Raw genomic sequence first — 21,637 nt, 5'->3', positions numbered from 1 at the left:
TTTCAAATGGCTACTTTTATTTCTCTTTTATGGCTTCGGTGCTCGTTAAAGTGTTGAAGTTAGAGCAGTTCCAATGCTCCACGTCATGTAGTTTCTATATTATTTAATGTACCGCCATATTTTGACGAGTGGTAACCAAATTAACGAGGAAAGAGAGAGAACGTTTTCTCACCTGAGAAACCACGTCTACGCGTGGTTCGAGAAGCGAAGAAACGAGCCAAATTGTGCTGGGGCGAGTCTTCGTTTCCATCGTCGTGGGGCCCATTGCGTGCACGCCTTCGCTTCAGTTGAGCCCGCCGCCGCCTGCTCGTAGATAGCCAATGCTGGCACGGAGCTTGAGTTGTCCGCCCACGCTGAGCCCCAAAGCCTCGCCGCCGTGCGAGCTCGCGGCCCCGGCCGCTGGTGAAGCTCGCACTGGCCGCCTGTGCTGCACGCGCCGCAGTCTGCGTGAGAGCTCCCGCAGTCGATCTGTTCGCCGCGGCCTGCGCGCGAGCTCGCTGCGTAGCCTGGGTGCGAGCTTGCGGCCTGCTCCCCGGCGTGGAGTTCTCCCTGCCCGCCTCACGTCATGTCAAATGCTTGCGTGCGAGCTTACGGGCCTGTTTAGTTGGTTGCGTGTAAACGAAAAAAAAATTGCAAAAGAATCTTGCCAATTTGAAGTACTAAATAAAGTCTATTTATAAAATTTTTTGCACAGATGGATTGTAAATCACGGGACGAATCTAATGATGCTAATTAATCCATGATTAAGCAATAATTATCGGATGGTATTGTAGCATCACTGTTGCAAAATATGGATTAAGTAGGTTCATTAGATTCGTCTCGCGATTTACAGCCCATCCATGCAAAAAATTTTGTAAATAGATTTCATTTAGTACTTCAAATTAGTAAGATTCTTTTGAAAATTTTTCGTTGCGTTTATGGCCTGAGAACTAAACAGGGCCTGTGTTAGAACAGGGAGGAAATTTCAGCATCTCTCGTCATGTCAAATAAATAAAGAGCGGTAGATACTAGCTGAAGCCTCCTCCCGCAGAGCAAAGAGGATCGATGCTCCAGCTCAATCCAAATGCAAAGCAGAGAAAAACAGCAAGACGCAGGGCTCGCCGGCTTGAAGGGGGCCCGCCTCCGGCGATGGCCTCACCACTAGCTGGCCGCACGGGCCTGGCGAACAACCACCTGCATTTCCTCCGCCGCCGCTCGCAAGCCCTGGCGAAGCGCCGGCGGCGGCGGCAACAGCGCTCGAGCACTCAAGATAGAAAAGAACATGATACGGCGGAGAGTGATATAATTAATTTTAGATCCACACAAACCAACGTAGCATTAGTTTCTACTTGTAGTTTCTTGTTGATATGATACTCATAGAAACTAATTGATAGTTTCTACGTTGGGACTGCCCTTAGAGTAATTTGAGCAGTTGAGTTTGCTTCTTATTGAAAGTATTATATGTACGTCTGAAGTACTAGACCATGATATCTTGGTCACATATAAATTTTCTGCAAAAAATCATAAAAAAGATGGTGAAATCTTAATCATCATGGTGGGTTTCAGACTTGAGGGCAGCTTTGAGATAATATGATTATATGCTTAAGGCGAGGATATTATAGTCACTTCATCAAGCATTTATATAAAAGTCACAAGTCTCCGTTGCAAATATCACTTGGTGAATCCTTCGATCTTTTTTATGCTCCATTAATTAGTAGTACACATGCAATTAAATAGGCTAAGGTTATTTTTAGCGTATCAGCGAGCATTAATGTTATGTGATAAGCAATCTTTCATCCCACACGATCAAAATAAAATGTTTCCTTTTGCTATGAATGCAGCTCTAAGCACCTTCATCGTATATGGCCTAAATCAAGCTGATGAAAAAATATTTTATAACAACTTTTTTAAGGACATTTTATAACAACTTGAGCTCGACATGTTAGGTCGAGATTGATGAAACCATTTTTTTTAAAAAAAGTATGATTAACAAATATGTTGGTGCGACCGTGAAACAAAGTATCTTTTACCATCGTCCAAGACTCCAGGTCATCCGCCAAAAATTTACCCACACACCAAGTCGTAGGAACCTGATCAACCAGCTCGAGCCCAAGAACAGCAAAACGCCGGGGCAAGGAAAGTATATGCCCGCGTAAAGAAATTTCGCACATGGTCCTGGCGATCTGCCTGCTGAAATCAGCCAAGCTAGCGTGCGTGCGTGCGTGCGACTGTGCGAGACAACCAGGTCCGATCCGCCCCCCGCCGAGCCGAGGACAGCAACGGGGGCTCTCGGTCTCCTCCTTCAGATCTCGCACCCCCTCCAGATCTCGCGCCCACTTCCATCCCATGCCCACTCTTCCTCCTCGGATCTAACCACTCCGCCCCTTCCCCCCCGTCCCCGCGGCCGGAGCTGAGATCCGCGGCCATGGCGGGCGCCGCGGGCGGGTTCGTCACCCGGGCCTTCGAGGCCATGCTCAAGGAGTGCGCCGCCAACCGCGGCAAGTTCGCCGCGCTCCAGCAATCCATCCAGTCATGCCTCGGTGCGTGCCCTTTCCCCGCCTCCCCTCCCGCGCATTGGGATCTCTCGGTGGCTGACGACGGAGCTGCGGTGATCTCTGTGGCGTATGTTGTCGCAGATAGCATCAAGGGCGCCACGGCGGAGGGCGCGGTCATCACGGAGGCGCTCGCGTCGGCCGGGCGCGTGCTCGAGGGACCCCAGGCCGACCTCGTGCTGCAGCCGCTCCGCCTCGCCGTCGAGACCAAGCACGTCAAGCTCGTCGAGCCCGCGCTCGACTGCCTCCACGTAATCAATCAATCATCATCATCACCCCCTTTCTTCTCTTCCTTTGCTTGCCTGCCTGCCTGCCTGCCAGAGGAATGAGGCTTGCGAAGCGGCAGACGTGTTGCATTGGCGCGAAGCACGGTTGACTAGCGGAAATGCATGCTGTTGAAGGGATCATTCGCGCTGGCACCATGGATGTTTTGGACGTTAGAATGATAGAATCACATTTCCTTGCCTAGGGTAGATGCTGGCATGGACCCTTCCTCATTTTGCATGTGCAAAGCCAAGTCTCTGACCATTGGTCGTCTGGGTTAGAGATGATAGGTAGTTGAAGGTTTATGCCATTTGATGTATTTACAATTTTGACGAGATTGAGATGTAACACAGACTATCGTTATACGACGAGGATATGTATAGTAGTGTACAAAATGGAACTCAGGATAGTAAAATGAGCCCGCAATATGAACAGGTAGTTGTCCAGACATTAAGTTGATTCGTCAATATACATTTTGCATTACCAAGGTTCAATAAGATAGGGTGCTATGACACACATAATCTGGAATTCACAAACATGATGTACAAATATGTCTATATAAGTTATATTCTGCCAATTTCCGTCATAGACATCTAGTGTAGCTCTGAAATTGCTATACACTTATACAGATGTGGGATCTGGTGCTGCCATATCTTCTCCACAATCCATCTATAAATCTATTTCCATAATTCTGTCCTTATACCATGTGTCCAAAAGTTGGGCAGTGCTTATTGCTAAATTACTTGGGGTGGCATCAAACGTGTGGATCTTATGCTAGTTGCAAAGTAGTCCAGATCAATGCAGTAGTTGCCACTCCTTTTCTACTGCATTTTTTTCGGACCAAGAATCAGCCTGCTAATGTATCTTTACCTCCTTTTTTTTGTATAAAATGCAATATTAAGTTTAAAATCTTGAATGATCCTTTCTGATTGAGTTGTTCAATTTCTTTTACCAGAAACTTATTGCTTATGACCATTTAGAAGGTGATCCTGGTTTAGAAGGTGGTAAAAATTCCCCATTATTTACAGACATCCTGAACATGGTCTGTGGCTGTGTCGATAACACCTCCTCTGACAGGTAGAATCACATTGAACTGAGATAATGCCTTGCCACATTTTTGCTCAAGTACTTACATGAGTATCACCTCTGTGTTGTAGTACTGTCCTCCAAGTCTTGAAAGTGCTTCTCAATGCTGTTGCTTCAAATAGGTTTAGAGGTAATCTGTAAAAGCTTATTTTCGATGTTTCCTAATATTCTGTTTATTGGGCAAGTTTAACTAATGCTGTTATTTGAAACACATTTGTGAGATATGATGGCCTCGTGCATTAGGCAATTGCTATGCTTATACGTAACACTTGAAGATGCATGTATTAGCTTGGACAAATGTTCCTGGTTATACTTCTCTTTTTTTGTATATGGAATTATCTTTATAAAATCATGTAAGAAAACAAGGTGCAAGTCGCTAATACATTCATATGTTTTACTCTACAAAGGCAGTGAGGCCGAAATAGTTCTGCATGTAGTTATCTTCATATGTGAACATTGTGTATAGCAAATACATATTTTGAGTTTGATTCTGTTTGTTTGGAATGCAGTTCATGGAGAACCATTGCTTGGGGTCATTAGAGTATGCTATAACATTGCTCTCAATAGGTACCTTTTATATTGTCGCGTTCTCTTTTGCAGTATGCTACCCTTTAAAACTTGTCTGATAATTTGTTCATTTGTATTTGTATTTCCGTAGCAAGAGCCCTGTGAACCAGGCTACCTCAAAGGCTATGTTGACCCAGATGATCAGCATTGTATTCAGGAGAATGGAATCTGAGCAGGCAAATAATTTCCACATATCTTCTTTTATGCATAGGAAAATTATTCATTGAGGCTGTTTCTAGGTATTTATTTTACTTCTTGGTTCCAGGTTTCTGTATCGTCTGCAAGCTCTGTGGTTAAAGATACACCTTCATCTAGCACAAAGGACTCTGAAAATGGGGAAATATCTACTGATAGCCAAGATGAGGAAAAAGTTACCCTGGGAGATGCACTGTCCATGAATCGGGCTTCAGAAGCACCTCCAACATCTGTTGAAGAGCTTCAGAATCTTGCAGGAGGAGCAGATATTAAGGTAGTGAAACTGGATCGCTTGTTACTTTGATTTTTTGATGATTCTATTAGTACTTCCGAAATGTGTCATTTATTGCATTAGTTCCCTCAAATACCGGTTCTTTTACAGGGGTTGGAGGCTGTTCTGGACAAGGCTGTTGAACTTGAAGATGGGAAGAAAGTGTCACGGTTTGTTAAGCTTGTTAAGTTGTGCTTACTATATGGGATTTTGGTTGCATTTCCAGGTGCGTATCAGAAACTCAGACGTGGCAGTTACTAATTGCCTTTGTCTCCCTCCTTTTCCAGTGGAATTGACCTGGACACTGTGAATATAATACAACGTGATGCGCTATTGCTCTTCCGAACTCTTTGCAAGGTTGGTTGCTTAAATAGTGTTATTTTAATGAGAACTAACAAGAAAGTCACACTTGGACTCCTGCCTTTTGTCATCCTTTCAGATGAGCATGAAAGAAGAAAGCGATGAGGTTGCTACAAAGACAAGGCTGCTGTCACTCGAACTATTACAGGTCAGTTTACCTCTTTTGGGTTGCTAATATTGTTTGTTAGTTTGTTTTGATGTTATTTCATAGCTATTACCTCCAGGGATTGCTAGAAGGAGTCAGCGACACATTCACAAAAAATTTCCACTTCATTGATTCGGTCAAAGCATATCTTTCATATGCTCTTCTGCGAGCATGCGTCTCTTCATCTCCAGTTGTTTTTCAGGTCAAAATTGAAATTTTATCAATGTTGATTTTCATCATACTTGATGTGACAGTACTGATAGATTGTGTAATAAGTATGCTAATCACGCTAAACTGTCTTTTCTTCTTTGACAGTATGCTTGTGGAATATTTTCAGTTCTGTTGCTCCGTTTTAGAGAGAGTCTGAAGGTAAATTTGTTATTGAGAGGACTCATGTTATGGGAATATTGTTTGTTGTTTTGTGTTGTGTTGCTTCTGATATCATTACATTCTTCGTGTTTTTTAAATATTTGTGCAGGGGGAAATTGGTGTCTTCTTTCCTCTGATAGTTTTAAGGTCTCTAGATAGCTCTGATAGCCCCCTCAGCCAGAAGGCCAGTGTTCTTAGGTGCACGTCTTTTTCCTTTATGGAAACAGTTTGGTCATTCTAGATATCCGATACATGTATAATTGATGTTATTTGACTAATTTTCCAACCAGGATGTTGGAGAAAGTTTGCAAAGATCCCCAAATGCTTGCAGATGTGTTTGTGAACTATGACTGTGATCTTGAGGGACCAAATCTTTTTGAACGTATGGTAAGCATAAGTTTATTTAACTGTTCACAAAGCATAGCTTCTTAATTTCTCATAAAAAGCATATCACTTTTTTTCGGACTTGTAACATGTCTGATTGGTAATATATCTCTATCAGGTAAGTGCACTCTCAAAAATTGCACAAGGATCTCAAATTGCTGATACAAACTCCAATGTGTCATCTCAAACAGTTTCTGTAAAAGGCTCATCTCTCCAGGTTACTGTAATTCAGATTACCCACATTTCCTTAATATTTTTTGTTTAATGTTAGTTTGACATGAAGACTTTGAAATTCAGTGCTTGGTGAGTATTCTGAAGTCATTGGCTGATTGGGAGCAACTTCGAAGAGATTCCTCAAAGCAAGGGAGCATTGTTGAATCTCATGAAGAGGATGCTTCAAGGAGCTTGACAACCGATGAGATGAAGAGCCAGGAGGATGGTCGGAATCAGTTTGAGAGAGCCAAAGCTCATAAATCGACCATGGAGGCTGCAGTTTCAGAGGTGGGAATGGGATGCCAGCAGTTTTCTTAACCACTTCGCGATCTCACCATGTTTCTTAAATCTTTTACATCTTTTGCAGTTTAATCGTAAACCAGCAAAAGGGATTGAGTATTTATTGTCAAATAAGTTGATTGAAAATAAGGCGTCATCTGTAGCTCAGTTTCTCAAGAACACTCCCAGCTTGGATAAGGTGATTTTAAGATTTTATCGGGAGTCTTGCTGTAACATTCAATATAATATTATTTAATGTTCTTTTTTTTATCAAAAAGGTCTACCTACATCTAACTTTTGTTAGCTATATGCAGGTTATGATTGGTGAATATTTGGGACAGCATGAGGAGTTCCCTCTTGCTGTGATGCATGCCTATGTTGACTCCATGAAGTTTTCAGGGTTGAAGTTTGATGCTGCAATTCGTGAGTTCCTGAAAGGATTTCGCCTTCCTGGTGAGGCACAGAAGATAGATCGTATAATGGAAAAATTTGCAGAGCGGTATGTTTGTACTTATAGTGTTTTTTCTTCAAGATTTCCACCAGTGATCCTGAAATGCTGATATGACTTTTGCAGGTACTGTGCTGATAATCCTGGGCTTTTCAAAAATGCAGATACTGCTTATGTTCTTGCTTATGCTGTTATAATGTTAAATACTGATGCACATAATCCGATGGTGTGGCCTAAGATGTCAAAATCAGATTTTGTTCGTATGAACACAGTGAGTGATGCAGAAGAATGTGCTCCGAAGGAGCTCTTGGAAGAAATTTATGATTCCATTGTCAAGGAAGAGATAAAGATGAAAGATGATTTGCATGATGCATCAAAAACTACTAAGAGACCTGAAACAGAAGAAAGAGGCCGCCTTGTCAATATCCTTAATTTAGCCCTTCCAAGACTGAAGTCGGCAAGTGATACAAAGGCAGAGAGTGAAAAGATCATCAAACAGACTCAGGCACTTTTCAGGAACCAGGGACAGAATAAAGGTGTTTTTCATGTTGCACAGCAGGTTGAGCTTGTTAGGCCAATGCTTGAAGCTGTAGGATGGCCTTTGCTTGCAACATTTTCTGTGACCATGGAGGAAGGTGACAGTAAGCCTAGGGTTGTATCATGCATGGACGGGTTTAGAGCTGGTATCCATCTTACTCGTGTTCTTGGGATGGACACCATGCGCTATGCTTTCTTGACGTCCTTAGTGAGGTAGGTTTATCCTTTGAACTTTTTCATATAGTGCAGTCACATTTAATTTTCATATAGCAATGTCTTAAGTAATCTTTTTGCAGGTTTACATTTTTGCATGCTCCCAAGGAGATGCGTAGTAAAAATGTTGAGGCACTGCGGACTCTTCTTGGTTTAGCTGACACAGATATGGATGCTTTACAAGATACTTGGAATGCTGTTTTAGAATGTGTCTCGAGACTTGAGTATATCACTTCAAATCCTTCAATTTCTGCAACTGTAATGATGGGATCAAATCAAATATCGAGGGACTCTGTAGTCCAATCTCTGAAAGAGTTGGCTGGGAAGCCTGCTGAACAAATCTTTGTAAATAGCGTAAAACTGCCAAGTGATTCAATTGTTGAATTCTTCACCGCCCTTTGCGGTGTTTCTGCTGAAGAGCTGAAACAAACACCTGCTCGTGTCTTTAGCTTGCAAAAGCTTGTTGAGATAAGCTACTATAACATGGCTCGTATACGTCTGGTATGCTCTGGCTCTTGTTTGCACTGTGCCATCTATTTCACAGTATTTTTCTTGGACTATAATTTTGAAGTGATAAATAAGTGGGATCTAAACATACAATCTGCCATAAGTAGCAATAACTCACCATTTATATGTGCAAATGTAGGTGTGGGCTAGAATATGGTCTGTGTTGGCCCAGCATTTTATTGCTGCTGGAAGCCACCATGAGGAGAAAGTTGCTATGTATGCCATTGACTCACTAAGGCAGCTTGGTATGAAGTACTTGGAGCGTGCGGAATTAAACAACTTCACATTTCAGAGTGACATACTGAAGCCTTTTGTCATTTTAATGAGGAATAGCCACAACTCAAAAATCCGCGGTCTAATTGTTGATTGCATTGTTCAGGTATGTCCTTACACATGAATTGTTGATTCACCAATGAAATATAATGATGTGATGTTTCTTATCAAATGATGTTGCATGTAAAAACTTTGCTGGATGAACATGTAGCTGATCAAGTCGAAAGTTGGTAGCATAAAGTCAGGCTGGCGTTGTGTGTTCATGATATTCACCGCAGCAGCCGATGACGAGGATGAATCAATTGTTGAGAGTGCTTTTGAAAACGTAGAACAAGGTAAGTAAGGAATTTATATAGCTGGCATGTAACGTGTCTTTCCCAGCTTATATCGTAGCGATGTTGAAATTTTATTGTCTGACTTTGTGAACTAAACGAACTTTTGCAGTTATTTTGGAACATTTTGATCAAGTTGTTGGTGATTGCTTTATGGATTGTGTCAACTGCCTTATTGGTTTTGCAAATAACAAATGCACTCCTCGAATTAGTTTGAAGGCTATTGCTCTCCTCCGTATATGTGAAGATCGTTTGGCAGAGGTTGGGGTTATTAGTAACCTTTACTTACATATTAAGTTGTATTTGTCCACTTTTTGTTGATGTTATAGTTCTCTTGCTCTCTTATTCATGGGAATTGGGAATACCTTCTTGTTTGCCTCATTTATCTCTTCATCATACAGGGCTTCATTCCAGGTGGTGCTGTTAAACCTATTGATGCTGTTCCAGAGGCAAATTTTGATGTGACGGAGCACTACTGGTTCCCAATGCTGGCTGGTTTGTCTGATTTGACTCTAGACTCCAGACCAGAAGTCAGACATTGTGCACTTGAAGTGTTGTTTGATTTGCTGAATGAGAGAGGACACAAGTTCTCTTCTCCCTTCTGGGAGAGTATTTTCCATCGTGTACTGTTTCCTATATTTGATCATGTAAGACATGCTGGAAGGGATGGGCTTTCTTCTGGGGATGATTGGCTTCGTGATACTAGCATTCATTCGCTGCAGTTAATCTGCAACCTTTTCAATACTTTCTATAAGGTACTTATGCTGTTCTTCCCTTCTGACTTTAGTAGCTTCAAGGACATCATGTCCATAATTCAGAACATCAGCGTGATGAAACTGTTGATCCCCTACATTTCATAAACATTTTATATTTCATTTAAGCTTCCCATAGAACAAAAGATCCAACTGAAACTTGTTTGGTTGGTCATCATCTGATTGTGGCATTTACAGGAGGTATCTTTTATGCTTCCACCTCTTCTGAGCTTGCTGCTTGAGTGTGCCAAGAAAACAGATCAAACCGTTGTTTCAATTGCTCTTGGCGCTTTAGTTCATCTGATAGAGGTTGGTGGTCACCAGTTCAGTGATGGTGACTGGGAAACATTACTAAAGAGTATTAGGTATTTTCTGAAATTTTTTCTACCAAAGTATTTACTTCTCATTACTCATTATTTATTTATTTATTTATTTATTATTATTGTTGATCTCACTTGTCAGGGATGCATCATACACAACTCAGCCCCTTGAACTGCTCAATTCATTAGGATTTCAGAAATCAAACAACCAGCAGTTACTTTCAAGAGAAGCAGAGAGCAACTCGCATGGCAATAGTTACCATGGCAGTAGGGGAGAAGTCTCCATCAGTAGTAATGGTGAACATAATCATCCAGAGCCAAATCCACAAACTAGCCTGGATAATTCAGAAGGTATCCTGATCTAAGGTGTTTCTCTAGTTGTCTTTTTGTGCACAATATTCCATATGGAATGTCAACATGAAAAGATCTACACAATTTATGTATTCATTTAGGTTCGCCATCACCATCAGGGAGAACACAACCTGCTGTTTCCCCACGTGGCCAAAGCATTGGACAAAGAATTATGGGCAATATGATGGATAATCTTTTGGTCAGAAGTCTTACATCCAAATCAAAAGGTCGAGCAGATGACATTGCTCCACCCTCACCTGTGAAGGTATATGCTTGTTCTTTCCTCCAGCACATGTTGATAAGTCATAGGTGCATCTAACTACTATGGTTTGGGCATCTTCACATCAATAAATATTTAACCACACATTCTCACAAAAATACTATTTATTAATAACTTTTATTTGGTATTTTGTCAAATTTTGTTTTGATCCATCTCATGAAAGATGCTGGTTATTTAGTAATACCTTCTATGTTAACTTGCGACACATGAGTCCATTTGCTACAAGGACTTGCTACTCTATTGCTGTGACCTGTGACAGCCAATTGTATGTGTTATCGTTAGTAATCAGTGTTTTTATTTCAAATAATTTGTAAGTTATATTTACTGAACCTTCTGCAATACTTCTCTTATAAAAAAATTTGGCCATTGTTGAAGCTGCTCGACTCTATTAGCATAGTTTTAGCCTGTTCTAACCCTTCATATCTGGTAACTCATCTGGCATCTAAAGAGTAGCTATGAGCATTGGAACTAAGTGTTTTGACATTGATACCGTGAATATGCTAGGTATGGAAGTACTAACATTTTCTCCTTTGGCTATGTTCTTGTTGATCTAGGCACCTGATGATGATGAGGCTGACAAGGCTGAAGAGGAAGATAGCCCTATGATGGAAACTGTCAGGAGCAAATGTATCACCCAGTTACTGCTGCTTGGCGCAATTGACAGCATACAGGTACGCAGTTTCTACTGTGTATGCATACTTATTCTGAATCCATCCATTGTCTCACTGACATGTGGGCCCAAACCCACCTTTGGCACAATCAGGGGTTCACAAAATTCTGTAGCAAATAAAGAATTCATCTCACCAAATATATGAGCCAGCCTACTTGGGTAGCTGGGTTGATATACTGTGACTAACTGTTGATGGAACATTGCAGAAGAGGTATTGGAGCAGGCTAAAATCCACACAGCAGATTGCAATAATGGATATCTTGCTTTCACTCCTAGAATTTGCTTCTTCGTATAATTCACCTTCGAATCTTCGAACGAGGATGCACCATATACCTCCAGAACGGTAAGGCTTGAAGACCAGTGCCTTTGTACTTTTGTTGACCTAGGCATCAGTTTCTTAACATTGTAAATTTGTGTAGGCCTCCATTGAATCTTCTTCGGCAAGAACTGGCTGGAACTACTATTTATTTAGATATCCTCCATAAATCAACAGTGGAGCAGGAAGAAAAGGACTCAACTGAGGAAGCAGATTGTTTTAGTGCGGAATCTGGTGAGCAGGAAAAGATCAAGGACCTAGCAGAAGGAAAGCTGGTTTCCTTTTGCGGGCAGATTCTGAAAGAGGCGTCTGATCTCCAGCCTAGCACTGGGGAGGCTGCAAGTGCAGACATACATCGTGTATTGGACCTACGGGCTCCTGTTATTGTCAAGGTATAATGTATCTGGGATTCTTGGAGCTTTACCTTAGAACTTTAAGATGCTCATCTGTACTTTGGGATAATCTGTTTTGACATGAAATTTTCTTTGCATTTCAGGTTTTGAAAGGAATGTGCATCATGGATGGTCAGATATTCAAAAGGCACCTAAAAGAGTTCTATCCATTAATTACCAAACTTATCTGTTGTGATCAGGTAACTACGTTCTCCAATATATGGTTTGGTTTCAAGGTATCAACGAAACATATGATAGTCTAGAGCTTTAATTTGTGGTTATGCTTCAGATGGATGTTCGTGGGGCGCTTGGAGATCTCTTCAGCAAACAACTTACTCCACTTATGCCCTGAAGCACGGCGCTAGTTCTTCTGTAGCATTTATCTCTCGTTGGAATATAGTCACCATCGGCATTTTTGTGCAAATATGGAGCACAGGTAGGGAGGTTGACATCCTTAAGGCACATGTCTGGTGCAACAACTACTCCCTAGGAATGGGCTTTTGGTCTGCGAGAAACTGCAAGTCCCTAAGCCACATATTTTTGGACGATGCAAGGGAAGTGGGTTTGCCTGTTGCGCATGCCATGTTTTTCCTAGTGACTTATTGTACTTGTGGGCTATTTATCTATTCCCGGACGGGGATGATGCTTGTATACGCACATTACACAGTAGAATAGGTGTTGGCGATATGTACACATTGTTCAGGACGGTGGACTTAGCCTGTTGTTATTATATGGCAATAGTAGATTATGTGCGGTAAAGTCTCGTTTTTGTGCGTCAAATAAAGCTGAGGTCTTGAGTAGTATAGCTTTTTCTGACTGATTATTGCGGAACCGCGTGATGTTGGCACGATGGTGTGTTTCTATCTGTTTGTATTACGTCTTGTACCTATTGGGTGTCAGTCTTGTCTGATGATGTGCATCAGTGCGGTAGTTGCTGGCAATGAAGATATTACTCAATTTTGTACCTTCCAATCGTTCATTTGTTGCACAATGCAGGTGTATCGTTGATTCGTTTCATTATTTTCAATAAACCTGTCGAGACTGAGCCAGTTGGATCCAGCCTCTTGGCAGCTAATACTACTCTGTACAGCAGACGATCAGGCCTAACTCCCCAACTAAAGTGGTTAGTCGCTTTTAGGCAGAATGGAAACTGGACATCGAGCAATGCTTGAGTGGAAAATGGTGGCCTTCCCCAGTCAGTCAACCTCAAAAAAAGAAGACAGTGAACAGATGGCAGTTAGCCACAGCAGGGTATCCAGGTCACTATCGAAACTATGGCCGCAATTCTTGCAAAGTCGCGCGGCTATACGTCTGCCAACATCATAGAATACTGATGATGGTGCCAGCCCTAACCTTTGCAGCCTCCGCCACATCATTTTTTGGTCAAGGCACAAAAAAAGGTGGTGTTGCTTGGCACGTCTCCAATTGGTGCGAGACAGCGGGAGGGGCTAGTTTACATGCCCATTGCGTTACGTGATGTTACACTCCTGCAAAGGAGGTGCGTGATCCGTCTCCCTGAAACTATGTTGTTTCATGTGGAGAAGAACATAGATAGTACATTTAAGGAAATAGACAATTGTCACTTAAACAGACCATAGGTGAAATCTTTGGTGGTAAAAGCGTACGCTCACTCCCTCCAAATAAGCTAGAATCAATTATTACGCATAAATGATAAAGGAAGAGCACCAAACTTTTTTTTGTGAAATTTTGCTCGGATGTGAGCTTCTAAATTCAAAGACGAGGCTGAACAAAATCGTAGACGTTCACATGGCACATTTGAATCGAACCGTGTGGAGTGGACCTAACTAGCCTTTTCCTATAAACAAATTGACGGGCCCATCAGCCCATGAGATACGGGGGAACAACCGGGAAAAAACCGAAGTTCGGCCCACGAGCGGTTACTGGCCGGACAGGTCGTTCCGCGTTGCGCACGTTCACCCTTCACCCGCCTCCTCTCCTTCGCAAGACGGCAAAGCGGAGTCGCCAGCGCTCCATCTAGTCGGTGTGGGGGCGGTGCTGCGTGCGTGCGCGCTCCTCCCTCTTCCGTTGGGCAGGAGGACTCCTCGTCGCCGCCTCACTACTCCAATCTCCATCGCCATTGCCGGCGCAAGCAAAGAGGGCGGAGCGGGATGGCGGGGCGCTACGACAGCAACCCCTTCGAGGAGGAGGACGTGAACCCTTTCTCGGTACGCGCGCCCGATCCTCCGCCCTCCTCCCCTGGTCTTCGCGATCCTGCCATTGCCCGGGCGCAGATCTAGTTTCCGTTTTTGGCATCATATTTCTTCCGGGTGCTGGCTACTTCGGACCTGTTTGGATCTGGGTGGAGCGCAGATCTGACCACGGCCCCGCGATTGAAGAATCAATATGTATATTTTTCCTTTTATTATTGTTCTCAGCTTTGCCTTCACCGATGCTGCTTGGGGAATTTTGGCTGCTCTGATGATGCATTGGTGCCCGAAACCTCTTGTATGCGCTTGTGATTGAAGTATTTTTGGTCGGTTGCTTGGTAGGAACAAGCGCGCGGCAAGGCTGGCGGGCAGTCCAACTTCGGCGGCGGCGCATTCTACATGCCTGTGGGTTGTTCTGTTCTTATGTGTTGTGGCGTTTGTGGAATGTCACAAGAGTTGGGGGGTTAATGTCGCTTGCCTGCTCACTACTGTGTGATTTCTACTGGAATGTAGAACCCCAGAAACGTGGCTCCCGCATCCAATTCACGCCTTTCGCCGCTTCCTCCTGAACCGGCAGACTTCAGTGCCACAGTGGATATACCACTTGACTCGTCAAAGGTGCGTGTGAATGTGCACTTTGTTCTCAGCTGCAAAATGCGTCTGTAATAAGCGCTCTTAGAAGTAAATGTTGGTCGGTGCCAAGCATCTGTGACTGTCTAGGTTGACATATGTTTCCTGGATCCTTCAGGACCTTAAGAGAAGGGAGAAGGAGCTGCAAGCAAGGGAAGCGGAGTTGAACAAGCGGGAGAAGGTATGCTGGATATTTGTATCTTCAGTGCTGTTTCAATTTCATTCCAAGACCACACAATCATAAATCTTTTTTTAAGCTCGAGATGATTGGTTTAGTTTTTCATTTCAAGCATGAAGAGTTGCTTCCTAGGCTTAAATGCGAAGTAGAGTGTACTGGTTATTTCCCCTCTAGACTATACTTTGTACCCGCAAAGTGTATTCTTGTATTGTACTCTAATACATTTGCCAGATCGTCTGAAATTCGTGAAGTTTCTGAGTGTTTGTTATCTCTATTATACTGACTAGGAATTGAAAAGGAGAGAGGAGGCTGCAGCACGAGGTAAATGCTCATTTCTTTCCATATATCAATGTCGTTGTATAAACATGGTGGCTTCATAGTATTTTTTTTCTGTTTACATTGAAGAGGCATGTGATATACCTAATGTTGGCGTGTTACGAGTATGGTATTTTACACCTGAAAGAATAACATAGTGCGCTAACGCCATATTCTTTTGTAACACATGTACAGATACTGAGCCTCAGCTCCACTAGTTTGTTAACATAAGGATATATCTCATGCAAAAGCTGTAGATTTTTCATTTACACATATTTTCTTTTGATCTGTTGCAAAACCACAGTATGACTATCGTCTTAAAGGGAAAAGGGTACTCGACAATACACATAGTTATATAAAACAAGTATGACTACCAAGCATGAGAAGCTTTTGGCAACTTTTGTACATTCATTCACGTTTTTTCTTAACAGACCATTGGCATAAAGATTTTTTATGATCCATGTATGTTTACGTGTCGTTATTTTGTTTGGCAGCTGGTATTGTCATTGAGGAGAAAAACTGGCCCCCTTTCCTGCCACTCATCCATCATGATATCACCAATGAGATACCAAGTCACCTTCAAAGAATGCAATATTTTGCATTTGCATCGTTTCTTGGTATGGTGCTTCTGAATCTCTCAAATTCCTGATATATTTCACTTGGGTGAAGAATATCCTCCTTTACTTTATGGTGCGGAGAACATGCATTCCACCCATATATTGGATTATTTTTTTAGTTCTGCATTGGTTTTATCTATTTACCCATGGGTTATGAACCTATATGTAAGACGGGCAAATGGTTTGTTCCAACCTTTGAAACTTGACCCTTGCATTCCTGCAGTAATTTTGGTCAAATTTGTTTTGCAACGGATATCAAATATTTTGACAGATACGTTTCTTATTTTATAGCTGCAGCACAATTGATTAAATTAATATGCTTGCAGATGCAATTTTTAGTGACACTAATATTTATATTATTATATCCCTGCACCCTCCGAAATCCGTACATGTAATGGGATTTATAAAACATAGTAGAAGTTTTTGAGATCTTAAATGGTATTGAGAAGGTGCGCTTCTTTTGAAGTTATATGGAGAGATGAATAGCATTGAAACATCTACATATTTTCAGAGGCATAAATGGAAGGGTTAACAGAATATCTTAATTCATATGTGAAGCATTTTATTTTCAGCAGTAAACATTGTTGAATCTTTATTTGGTATGAATAGGGTTGGTTTGCTGCCTGTTCTGGAACGTCATAGCAGTTACTACAGCTTGGATCAAGGGGGAAGGTAGACTGAATCCTTTTGCCGTGACCTGTGATTTTATCAAATTAATCAATCCCACTCTTTTTAAAATGTTTAATCTATTTTCAGGTGTTAAGATCTGGTTGTTGGCTATAATCTACTTCATATCTGGTGTTCCTGGTGCATATGTTTTATGGTATCGCCCTCTGTATAATGCCATGAGGTAATTTTTTTGAAATATCATTGCATTGTTTTGTATATCTCAGACCATCTGTCTTTTTGTGTGTAATCCGGTAACATTTGCTGGAACTTGTTTTGTAGGACTGATAGCGCATTGAAGTTTGGATTGTTCTTCTTGCTTTACTTGGTAAGTTTACAAGTCACTTTCTGAAGCATCCGTGATTATAGTTATCTAATGTTCAATAATTTTTAATGCACATTAATAAATTGCTTGAACTTCCTGTGATTACAGTTCCACATTCTTTTCTGCGTGTTCTCTGCTGTGGCTCCCCCTGTTGTATTTGAGGGAAAATCATTGGCGTAAGTTTCTTGCCTGCCTTTTTGTGTATAGAAAACTGGGAATACTGAAAGCTTGCATACTTCGTAAACTTGAATCAATGCAAATGGTTTTTTGCTATGATGTATCAGTAACACGATCTGTAATTGTGCACACTTTGATGTAGCTATGAAGTAACACTGATATTAGAGTACAGTTTAGTTGGCTGTTGAACATTATAGAGCAAAGCTCCACTGCTCCATTTCCACCTGATTGGACAACCCCATCACTGCAACAAGATAAAAACATGAAATGTTTTACTAATTTGGACAATAACACCCCCAAAATCTTTTGATCAATGTCTAGAGGGCTAGATGAGTGAACTATCTGTGTAGGAGCTTGATAAATCCTTGGCATGAACTAACTTCTGTCTTATATTCTTGCAGAGGAATTTTGCCAGCAATTGATCTTCTCAGCGTGAATGCTTTAGTTGGGGTAAGGACGGATTTTTTTTTTTGCTAACTACATTTCCATCCTGAGATATGTAGCTTTGAATATTTTGATTAAAATTATCTTCATCCTATCCCTAATGCAAAATATAATTATCCACTTTGGCTAGTAACAAAGTAATCTATATGATTGTTCTGCAGATCTTCTACTTTGTTGGATTTGGATTGTTCTGTCTCGAGTCATTGCTCAGCATTTGGGTCATCCAGGTCAGTGTCTCTATAAGCAACTGATCTGGTTTTGCTGAATTAAATTAATGTGAACTAGCTGAGCCAATTTGGATTTTTATGAGTGCAGCAAGTGTACATGTACTTCCGAGGCAGTGGAAAAGCAGCAGAGATGAAGCGTGATGCGACAAGGAGTGCCATGAGAGCCGCATTTTAAGTGCGGCGGAGTACATTTCAGATGATAGTCCCAAGCGTATACTTACCGTGGATAGGTTGTGCTACAAATGAAAGTATATGTTTACTCCTTGACTATAATGCCAAAATTATCAGTAGGTTATCGTGGTGTTGCAAGCGACATTACGTGACTCGCCATCTTCTTTTTTAACCTATATAGAGGATGTGCAGCTTTTATAGCATTACTTCATCCATCTTTTTTCCTAGTCGCAATTGGAGTGGAGCATCATCTTTAATTTATTTATTGTACAGTCTTATTGTTAACTATTTGTACTTGCTGGAGGAGTAAATATTTGCACAAGCATTTGAAGTGCGATGTAGCAAACCGATCAAGCCAATAATGATATGGCTTCTCTCAATCAAAATTTTTAGAATATTTTGCTTACATTTAAGCAACCACCATTGAAGCTGATACCAATGAGTCTTGACTCCTCACGCCCCCTGTCCAAGTACTCGTTCTAATCTTCATGCGAAGCAACGGTCCTAAAATAAAATAAAGTTAGTGGCCAAAATAAATTTGTAGGATTGTCTGTCACTGTCTCCTTTAGCATCGGTTTCGGCCATCCATCCAATGCTTTGATTTGTGAATTAGCTAGAATTCCTAACATCACCACCAACAAATCGCAACAAAAATAGTGCCCATGCTTCATAATTCTCTCGTGGAAAATTTGAGGAAAAAAAAAAAGAAGCCAGTCTGCTGCTCCCGTGGATTATTGAGAGGAGTGCAGCCGACGTTCTAGTACAGCTGCACCCTCGTCAGCCGATCCTGGTGTTGTCCCTGCCAAACACGAGCGTCGTCGCCCAGTTCACCGCCACGTAGAACCTGTTCCTCCAGCTCACCACCCGCGTCAGGTACGCCGACCGCCACATCAGCCAGCTGATGAAGCCCGCCATCGACACCCCCTTAGCGTCCTTGTTCTCCCTCAGGTCGACCAGCGCCTTGTACCGCCCGACCGACGCCATGCTGCCGATGTGCTTGTACACGAACGGCTCCCCGAGCTCGGCCTTGCCGATGCAGTGCGCCTTGCTGCCGCCCTGCGCCGCGACCCTCCCGAGCAGCCGCGCCAGGTACCTGCCCTCCCGCTCCGCGACCTGCGCCAGCGCCGGGAGCACCGGCTTGCCGGTCTGCTCCAGGAAGCCAGCGCAGTCGCCCAGCGCGAACACGTCCGGGGCCGAGGGCACGCGGAGCCACTCGTCCACGCCGATCCTCCCGCCGGGTGACTTGGGCAGGTCCAGGGACTTGACGAACTCCGACGGGCCGACTCCAGTGGACCAGACCAGCAGGCCGTAGGGCACCCGGGTGCCGTCGCTCAGGGTGATCTCCCCGGGCTTCACCTCCTTCACGATGCCTCGCACCAGCTTAACTCCATACTGTCACAGATGCAGCACACAAGGTTAAGCCTGAGCTGACATCACAAGTTAATCTGCATTCGCGAGAACATTGCTACATTTCAGGGTGACATCAGTGATGTCTGAAGCTTCTGTTACCTTTGACAAATGATTCGTTGCGTACTGACGCAGCCCGATATCAAACGATGACAGGATCTCGTTTGCCTGCAAAGAAACAGATGATGATTCATGAAGAACGATTAGAAGAGTGGCAACTTCTTTAGCAAGTCCGATCGTTGCAAGATATGCTCCGGATCATGTAGTCGATCAACTCATGAGGTGCACTGCATATCCGTACCTCGATGAGGGTAACCTTGACGTAGTCCTTGACGTGCGCGTACCTCTCCCGCACGTCGCGCATGATGAAGTCGCTAAGCTCGCCGCTGAACTCGACGCCGGTGGGGCCTCCGCCGACGACCACGCAGTGCAGGAGCCGCGCCTTCTCCTCCTCAGACAAGCCTGGAGTAGAAGCAGTAATGCTTAATCATCAGAACCGAAGCTTGCAATGCCCTACTGATGATGATGAACATAACGCATTTCCCTTCTGCAAACGTGTGTGAACGTGAGCTGCTGTGGCTACCTGGATTCTCGGAGAGCATGAGGTTGGTGAGCAGCTTCTTGCGGATCTCCTGCGCGTGGCTGACCTCGCGGAGGAAGATGGCGTTCTCCTTAACGCCCTTGATGTTGAACGTCAGCGGCTCGGCGCCGCTGGCGATCACCAGCTTGTCGTAGGCGATCTTGAAGTGGTACGGGTCGCTGGGCAGCCCATCGCCGGGGGCGGCCGTGCAGAACACCTCGTGCGCTCGCGTGTCGACGCCGGTGCAGGAGGCGAGGAAGAAGTAGGAGCCGGGGCGGGTGGCGAGCGCCGACTGGATGCGGCTGACGGGCTCGACGACGGAGCGGAACTCGAGCGTGCCGACGCACGTGGACGCGAGCAGCGGCGTGAACACCATGTGGTTCCGCGGGGAGACGCACACCACGTCGTAGGTGCTCGTGTCCACGTCCTTGAGCAGCCGGCACGCCGCCCACCCGGTGCCCAGCACCACCAAGCGGGGCTTCTCCGCGGGCTTCGTCGGCCCGAGGCTCGGCATGCGGCGAGGAGGAGGCGTCGCCGCGGCCTCGGGCTCCCTCGCCTCCGCGTCCGAGAGCTCCGCCGCCACCGCCGCCGACGACGCGGGGTGCAGCCTCTCGAGCGTGGTGCCGATGCCCCTGCTGCTTGGCGCCGGCTGGAGGAGGTGGCCGCCGGCGGCCGCGCTCCTGCCCGCGAGCCCCGCGAACGCGAGGCTATGGAGCGACGACGCGTGCTGCCCCCGGGCGCGTGACAGCGCAGCGGCACCGCGCAGCGCGGACGCCCCCTCCGCCGGAGACGCGCCGCCCTCGGAGACGATCCTCGACAGGGACTGCGACAGCGACAGCTGCGCGCCCCTCCCGATCCTAGACCACGCCGCCATGTCCGCGGCGCGCCTAGTTCAGCTACAACCCTCCGCGCGCAAGTAACCGCCCCAAGCGTGCTAGGGAAGGATGAGAAGAGCCTGCAAAACGGACGTTGAGATCGCATTCAGCAACTCATACAAAAACCGATAGCAGATCTGCAAGAGAATTTATATATGAGCGACAACGGCAGCAGAGCAATAAAAAAAGACATGAGGAATGCGACTTGGCTTTGCTTCGATTCGCTTTTTCCTAGGAAGATTCGGCAAGGAAAAAGGACGTGTGGTTCAATACGCTGATATTGACCAGCCTCCCAGGAAACTGGAGCCGACGAACTCTGCATCTAGAAGAATTGTACTCCAAGTAAAATCAGTCAAATTGTTCCCCAAGAAATTTGGCGGAAAGAAGAACAAGTATGATGTGATCCCCCTTTCGATTCCCATTGGCCTGGCTGATCAGGCATGCGCGCATCTAGAACGTCGCGTGCAGGAATATACCCGCGGACTCATTGATGCAGAAACAAACAGGATCCGCAGTCCAGTCGATGGCGCGTTGTGCACGCCGCCGCCGCGGAGTTTCGCTGATGGTTCCAGTTCCCCCTTCTCCCTCCCAGCTTCCGTGGATGACCAGCCCAGACCCGCGCCCGCACAACACACGCCAAGAGTCGAGAAGAGGTTGGAGAATTTACCGTGCGAAGATCACCAGGAAGGCGGCGGTAGCAGCAGACCCATCGCCATTATCGATGACCTCGGTTTAGGAATCCGGAGGGAAAGGGACATGGGAAGGGTAGGGAGAATGGGGAACCGAAAAGATCTGGAAGCGG

At 44.3% G+C, this 21,637-nt stretch overlaps 3 protein-coding genes across 4 annotated transcripts; 2 read left to right on the top strand and 1 right to left on the bottom strand.

Moving 5' to 3' along the window:
- The first annotated feature begins 2,167 nt into the window (after positions 1 to 2,167).
- Positions 2,168 to 12,954, top strand: LOC112880298 (brefeldin A-inhibited guanine nucleotide-exchange protein 5). The gene is made up of 32 exons (XM_025944846.1): positions 2,168 to 2,519; positions 2,616 to 2,782; positions 3,751 to 3,872; positions 3,953 to 4,011; positions 4,391 to 4,448; positions 4,540 to 4,624; positions 4,714 to 4,917; positions 5,026 to 5,084; positions 5,202 to 5,271; positions 5,354 to 5,422; positions 5,499 to 5,621; positions 5,735 to 5,788; positions 5,898 to 5,986; positions 6,079 to 6,175; positions 6,291 to 6,389; positions 6,470 to 6,673; positions 6,753 to 6,863; positions 6,979 to 7,163; positions 7,239 to 7,862; positions 7,946 to 8,363; positions 8,509 to 8,748; positions 8,854 to 8,977; positions 9,087 to 9,235; positions 9,376 to 9,729; positions 9,925 to 10,091; positions 10,189 to 10,397; positions 10,499 to 10,662; positions 11,232 to 11,348; positions 11,554 to 11,690; positions 11,767 to 12,055; positions 12,160 to 12,255; positions 12,345 to 12,954. The coding sequence occupies exons 1-32, from the start codon at positions 2,405 to 2,407 to the stop codon at positions 12,405 to 12,407; spliced, it is 5,121 nt and encodes a 1,706-aa protein (XP_025800631.1). The 5' UTR covers positions 2,168 to 2,404; the 3' UTR covers positions 12,408 to 12,954.
- A 1,043-nt stretch (positions 12,955 to 13,997) lies between these two features.
- On the top strand, positions 13,998 to 18,234 carry LOC112882768 (secretory carrier-associated membrane protein 1). The gene is made up of 13 exons (XM_025947916.1): positions 13,998 to 14,241; positions 14,566 to 14,628; positions 14,737 to 14,841; positions 14,972 to 15,034; positions 15,319 to 15,352; positions 15,841 to 15,963; positions 16,573 to 16,635; positions 16,720 to 16,813; positions 16,912 to 16,957; positions 17,063 to 17,130; positions 17,533 to 17,581; positions 17,737 to 17,802; positions 17,891 to 18,234. The coding sequence occupies exons 1-13, from the start codon at positions 14,185 to 14,187 to the stop codon at positions 17,975 to 17,977; spliced, it is 918 nt and encodes a 305-aa protein (XP_025803701.1). The 5' UTR covers positions 13,998 to 14,184; the 3' UTR covers positions 17,978 to 18,234.
- A 276-nt stretch (positions 18,235 to 18,510) lies between these two features.
- Positions 18,511 to 21,625, bottom strand: LOC112882767 (internal alternative NAD(P)H-ubiquinone oxidoreductase A1, mitochondrial-like). 2 transcript variants are annotated; one of them, XM_025947915.1, is made up of 5 exons: positions 21,503 to 21,625; positions 19,964 to 20,915; positions 19,682 to 19,842; positions 19,483 to 19,548; positions 18,511 to 19,365 (listed from the first exon to the last, which is right to left on the bottom strand). In XM_025947915.1, exons 2-5 carry the CDS (start codon positions 20,832 to 20,834, stop codon positions 18,751 to 18,753), a joined length of 1,713 nt encoding a protein of 570 aa, XP_025803700.1. In that variant the 5' UTR covers positions 20,835 to 20,915; positions 21,503 to 21,625; the 3' UTR covers positions 18,511 to 18,750. The 2 variants fall into 2 exon arrangements, with proteins under 2 accessions (XP_025803700.1, XP_025803698.1); XM_025947913.1 differs by lacking the exon at positions 21,503 to 21,625 and having other exon boundaries at positions 19,964 to 20,964.
- Positions 21,626 to 21,637: the final 12 nt, after the last annotated feature.

The sequence above is a fragment of the Panicum hallii genome, chromosome 2 (genome assembly GCF_002211085.1).
Source record: "Panicum hallii strain FIL2 chromosome 2, PHallii_v3.1, whole genome shotgun sequence".
Lineage (NCBI taxonomy): Eukaryota > Viridiplantae > Streptophyta > Magnoliopsida > Poales > Poaceae > Panicum > Panicum hallii.
This window is presented reverse-complemented; position numbering and strand designations above follow the sequence as displayed.